The sequence below is a fragment of the Thamnophis elegans genome, chromosome 3 (assembly GCF_009769535.1).
Source record: "Thamnophis elegans isolate rThaEle1 chromosome 3, rThaEle1.pri, whole genome shotgun sequence".
NCBI lineage: Eukaryota > Metazoa > Chordata > Lepidosauria > Squamata > Colubridae > Thamnophis > Thamnophis elegans.
This window is the reverse complement of record NC_045543.1, coordinates 33,000,215-33,006,592: the sequence shown is the minus strand read 5'-3', so window position 1 is coordinate 33,006,592 and position 6,378 is coordinate 33,000,215. Positions and strand designations below refer to the sequence as shown.

The window sequence follows — 6,378 nt, the reverse complement described above, 5'->3', positions numbered from 1 at the left end:
ATTAAGAAAAAGAAAGAAAAAGAATTCAAATTTTGACCACTAAAAATGTACTCTGTGGCTTAACCCCTAAAATGATTTCATAGAAAAAGAATTCACAATTAGGTATGTGCAAGCTTTAAGTAAGTGGCATTTTTGGAAAGCTTTGAAGCAACACAACTTCATAACTGCAGACCAAAAAAAGAAGTGTTGCAGAGCTGAAAATACTGACAACTAGCCAAGAAAGTGCTTCCAAGGAAATCCATATTTTTCATAAGCATCTATAAAAAGCAACTATGACAGGTCAAATGAAGGTTGTACATTGAGATGTCAAAACAACATAACTCAAGGATGAAGGAATAAAATGACCAGGGAAGTAGTAATGTACTGGTACTAACTGAATTAACAACGCTTGCAACTCAATAGTTCATACAGAGAATCCATGATAATGTTGGGTAGGTCTTCAGCTAAGAAAAAGACAACCAGATTGAACTAATATTCCAGCTCAAGATATTTACTTTTCCGTCTAATTTTGAACATTACATTAATAGAAAATTTTAAAATTATACCAGGTCTTTGAATACATTGCAGTAAAAGTGACTGATTGTTTTAGCACTTTGAAGGTATGGAGCTTGTATTTTTCAGGCTAAAAGTGCAGCCAGTCCATTGCTGTAGCCCTGAATGAATAAATATTTCTTTTTTGCCCCTTTTCTTCTGTCTTTCTTTCTTACTGAATTACCAGAAACCTTTAAAGGATCATTAGGTCAGAACAAAGCTAAAAGAGTAGTAATATTTTTTTCCAATTTACTGATATTTAATGAGAGAATAAATATCTTGACAACATGACCGAACAGACTTTAGCTACTTCCTGGATGAAGTAATTGCATAGAATATTTCTGCTTGAAAATTTTATTGATCAGATACAAATCTTTCCAAAAGAAAGAACAGAAAATACATTTGTCTGTTGCATATAAGAAAGCTGATGCTACAAGTAGAGAGAGTAAAACCAGTGCTTTAGATTCCTGTTTCTTAACACTTTAAAAGGGCAATACACGATTAATTATTGAATGTATCATAGGTCTATTTTCAGTACTAGGGAGGGAGTGCTTCTGACTGTGTACTCTTTTCCTTTGTTCAGGAAGGACGTGGTTTCATTTACTTGCAATAGCTTTGCCCTAAAAAGTAAGGGTGAACCAAGAGAGATTGCAGAATACCTATTATATACCAGACTATTATAATTCAAGTATTTAATTTTTTTGTTTGATTTTTAAAAAAAAATCTAAGCAGTAGCATCAATGTTGAAATAAACCCATTGGCATAAACTTTGATCTCAAAGCCTATTTAAAGAAAAGTTCTGACAGAACTGAAAGTGTTCAAGGTAGTAAATTCTTATAGGTAGTCCTTGGGTTATGATCCTTTGTTTAGTGATTGTTAAAAGTTACACAGTGCTGAACACAGTGATTTGTGACCGGCCCTCAAATTTGCCATTGCGGTTTCATAACAACTTGGGTGCTTAGCAACCAGCTTGCAATTATGATGGTTGCGGTATTCCAAGATCACATGATCATCATTTATAACCCTTCCTTCTGGCCTTCCAGAAGCAAAGTCCATAGGGAAACTGGCAGAAGATTGCAACTTGCTCCTGCAAGTTGCCCACACCACTTTTTTGCGTGGCAACACAGGCTCTGTAGTGCCTGTGGCATGCTCTCCTATGGTACCTGCCCATACTTCTTAGCAACTGCCCCCCTCCCCGGTGCTCCATAGCACTTGTCCGCAGCACCCACCCACTCATGCTCTGTACTGCCTGTCCCAACTCTAGCACTCTCCCATTCGTAGCACTTCCCCAACCAACTTGTTTGTCTGGGCCCTCATGGTCATGTGAGGTGCTCACTGCCCAGTCCTGGGGTTACAACAGCAACCAGAACTGTTCGGATTGCAAACACTAAGCACTGCAGTCATGTTACTTTGCACTTCACAACCATATTGCTTAGCAGTGGAAATTTTGATCCCCATTGACATGATAACCCAAGGACAACCTGTAATGTAGATGCCCTGTTGAAAATGGTGAATTCTTTATATGTTTATATGTTTGTCAGGTTTCTCTGAAAGTTGGCATACTTGGAGCAGAGGCTCATCTAAGGACATTAATCCAATGGTGGTTCACCGACAAAAGGGCGACTGACAAAACCGCGCCCGACTAAACCGTGGTGACAAAACCGCGAGTTCTAAACCGCACCGACGAATGAGTGCTGAATCGCGCAGACAGAAGCGCGCTGTAAACCTAACACTAAATCTAACGCTAACCTTAAACCTAACCCTAAACCTAACTCTAAACCTAACCCTAAACCTAACGCTTACCTTAGCTTAAATCACGCTTCTGTCGACGCGCTGTTGTTGACGCGTTGATGATGATGTGGTTTTAGCGCCGCGGTTTTGTCGGCACATATTTGTCGTGTGTGCATTTGTCAGGTCACGATCCAATGGTAACATATGACAAGAAAGTGTTCCTTATATTTGTCTAGTTTAGAGAGAAGAAGAATATAAAATATGAACTTTCAACTTCAAAAACTATTCCTTTCCCAAGCCATAAAACCTAGTGCATGTATTTATTCATTCTTTTTATTTATTTATTTGTATCTCATCTATATTATTTTTCTTATTTTATTTTTTTACAAGGCAGTGAACATATCCAACATACCTTACTCCTCTTGTATGATTCATTTATTTATTCTTTGGATTATTCACTGATAGCACCTGATAGTAAGATTAATTGTTCCATTAATCTTACTGCTGACTAAATTGCATTTTCTTATTTTTTTGAGCTTTGCATTTTAAAATTGACATTTTGACAAAACGCTATACTTTCACTAATAAAATCATTTTAACCATTGCATTTATACTACATGACTTCCTTCTCAGGCAATAGTACACAATGTAAAAATTAGTTTAACAGAATTTTAAAGTACTTTCCTAATAGATGTTTCTCCCTTAAATAGAAATTGAGAGCATTAAGTTGGCAAAGCAGCAGCACAAAGCGGAGGCAAAGCGGAAAGCAACTCCAGTTGTTGGAGATATGCATCCATTGATGAATGCTCTGCCTGAACTTTCAGATCTGGTGACAGTAAGCAAGTTCTGCAAACAGCGTAATACAGTGTAAGTGCTTTGAGTACTGTAATAGATGGTTCTGATTCCTCATTTAAGCAAACTGTGGCTTTATATAAGAAAGCTTCACTGTTTTAGGCTTTGCTTAGGTTCTAGTCACATAAAGTAAAAATAAAACCTCTCACTCAAGATTACGAATATAGGTTGTTGTACATTTTAGAATTTATGTATTTTACTGTCACTATACCACAATTTTCATTTGAATACAGTTACTTAAACGTGGTTTTTTTTTCCTAAGATCATTTATATTTGAAGACACAACAACCTACTGGCATACTTTTGCGATCTCAATCAGTCAGCCATAACTTTACATCTTTATAACATATTCTAAAAGAAAGTCAGTTAAAAGGATATCTAACATTCCCTCTCCTTTCCCCCCCCCCCAAACTCACAAATTGACGCTTCTGTCCATTTTACTTTTACTAGTACAACACACCTGTATGTATCATTAAATATTATCCGTTAACATTTCTTTGTTATTATTATAGTTAACTAAAAATTATTTACTATTTATCTCACCTCTCCTCTCCTCAGGCCCAAAAGAGATTGTACCTTTATAACCATCTCTAAACAGAAATTTATTAATAAGATTTATAGGTCTTTTCCCTAGGTTAATCTGGGTTAATTCCCAGATTAACCTGAATGAAATATATGTAATGATTGTGGAAGAAATGCACGAAATGTACCTGTAACCAATTGATAATCTTTCTGCAAGATGTAATGAAAGATGATTCTTTTTTTTCTTTTGTTTAATAAAAACAATAAAAAACTTTTTTTAAAAAAGATTACGAATATACTTATTTGTTAGCTTTCAAAATTTTCTGATCCTTTGTTGACTGAAAGGATGCGAAGGTACACATACTTGCTTCAAAAGAGAAGGGCAAACTCTTGAAGGCATGTTTTAACTAAAATCTGGACTATCCTAACTAATGAAGGTTAAGATAAATATTTGTAAATAATTGAAAATGTGAAGCTTTAAGGTTTTTATTCCAGGAATGTATATCTACAGATCATTTTTCAATAAACTGGTTAATTTGTCTTAAAGTAAATTCTCAAACTTAATTTATATATTTTTTTAAAAAAATCTGTTGTGTAATTTAGCAGCTACTCAGTTGATAAGTCAGTAGATGCTTAAAGAATGGTAGAATGAGAAAAATGAGGTTTCTAGGATATTTTCAAAGTTGGAAGTAATATGGTTCTTCCTGTCACAATAATGCTATTTATTTGGAATTCAAAATAGCACAAAATTGTTCAAAAGTGATGGATACTTTTTAGAAAACTAAACTATGGGCAGAGTGCATTAACCATTATTTTTGTTTTCTTAGGCAGAAGAAGAAGAAAGTATTGACAAATTTCAACCAGATGAAATCAGCCCAGAAACGCAAAGTCTTGTAAGTATTGATAGGGAAAGAAGTCTCTTGAGCAATGACATCAAAATCTACTGTGTTACAATTGCAGAGAAATTCTGTGGTTCTGCTGTGGGAAAAGTAGCTGCACCCGGATATTGCCAATGTGATGAAATTGTGCAGATTCCATTCTTAACCAGTAGCAAGACAATAGCAAAATAGCTGTAAAAATAAATTCAAAATTATACCGTCTCACATTCTCTAGCAATTTGTTGCTATCAAACCATCATGTAGCCCACTGACAGTATCCCTCATTGAGCAGTGCATTAAAAATACTAATACATGTTGACTAGTGATGTTCCTTTACTTGGCATTTAGTGTACAGCATATACATGTAATGGTTCCTGCAATTTAATTCTGGTTTCTAACAAAAAATGCCCTTGAAGGAAACAGGTTCTTCTAGTGACTGCAGTGTTCACTTAACAACCACCACAAAAAAGGTTGTAAAACTGGACACAGTCAAGTGTCGACCTGTGTAATGACTGCCACGACATATGACTAATTACAGGCTCAATTATGGTTGTAATTTGAGGACTATGTGTAGCCAAATTGGAAACAAATTGGGATAGTCTAGGTGATGTTTTGCTCTTAGAATGGTCTTCCCCAATCTTGTGCCCTCCAAGTACTTTGGATTTTAACTCCCATAATCTCCAGCCAACATTTGAACATATTCTGGTTGGGCTTTATTCAATATATCTGGAAAGCAAAAGGCAAAAGCTGCCATAGGGAAAAGAGCTTCTGCTCCTAAAAAATCAGTAGCAATTAATGGAAGGTATGCCATACACATTTCTGCCCTCTACATCGCATCCCATTTGTTTTGGAGGGCTTTATAACCCTCAAAAGCATGTTGTTTCTGGGGAAATGGAATGATATGGCTATGGAAGAGATTCACAAAATCAGGCTCTCCGATTTAGCGGAAACAATTTCTTTAAAGAAGACACCAATGGGAACTATTCTGTAAAAGTACATTAATATAACATTTTTTTTACAGATAGGACAGTGTGTGAGCTCAGCTGTTCCTTGTTAGTGTGACTTTAATTTTATTATTTTATTATAAGAATATATGTTGAGAGCATTGGCAATAGAATTTATTTAAAATGTAATTCTTAGAGCTCTCCTCTTATGGATTACAGTATTCAGTGTACATATGCTATTCATTTGGTTATGTCAAGTTAGTCATATCTGAATACATTAATATATTGTAGTGAAATATTTTGCTTTACTAAAATATTGTGTATCCGTTGTTAGGAAATTTTTGCATCCCTTGCACTTCAGTCGTCTCCCCCCATCCCACCCCAATGTAATGCCAGCAAATTAATTGATACATTTCCCCCTTTTCTTCCCCCAGGGAAGAGGAAATGGCACAGTTTCACAAGACAATATCGAATCCTTTGTTCAAAGCCAACCCTCTGTCAATCATTAGTCAGCATCTTTCCAAAAGACTAAAACAGGAGAACGAGGAAGAACCACTTTAATACATGACTGAGGATGTTTGAAAACTCCAGCAATTGACTCCATCATGGTTTTATCAATACAGGTAGCTTAATGTAACCTTCAGAAACCGGACCCAGTAACTTTGTTTGCTGAGCACAGAAATAAGGTGATCGACATCAATTTGTGCACTATGAATACTAGTTACAATTCTGGATTGTTTTGTTGGAGACTTGTGGAACTCTGTAGATGTAAGACTGTTCTAATTTCCCAAATGTATCCTAATTATAGTTCAGGTCTTTTTATTTCCCCCTCTATAGCTTCTGTAATGTAATGTATAAATCACCAACTTTCTATTTCTGAGTAATGTAAACTTTTTTGTTTGTTTCTTTTTGTGAGCAGT

At 35.5% G+C, this 6,378-nt stretch overlaps 1 protein-coding gene across 1 annotated transcript in view; it reads left to right on the top strand.

The window, feature by feature from the left end:
- Positions 1-6,128, top strand: part of FAM207A (family with sequence similarity 207 member A) — a 20,327-nt gene extending 14,199 nt beyond the window's left edge. The window contains exons 4-6 of the mRNA XM_032214322.1: positions 2,973-3,129; positions 4,464-4,529; positions 5,893-6,128. Of these exons, the coding sequence (XP_032070213.1) occupies positions 2,973-3,129; positions 4,464-4,529; positions 5,893-6,019 (350 nt within the window). The 3' untranslated portion in view covers positions 6,020-6,128. The remainder of the gene's footprint in view (positions 1-2,972; positions 3,130-4,463; positions 4,530-5,892) is intronic.
- Positions 6,129-6,378: the final 250 nt, after the last annotated feature.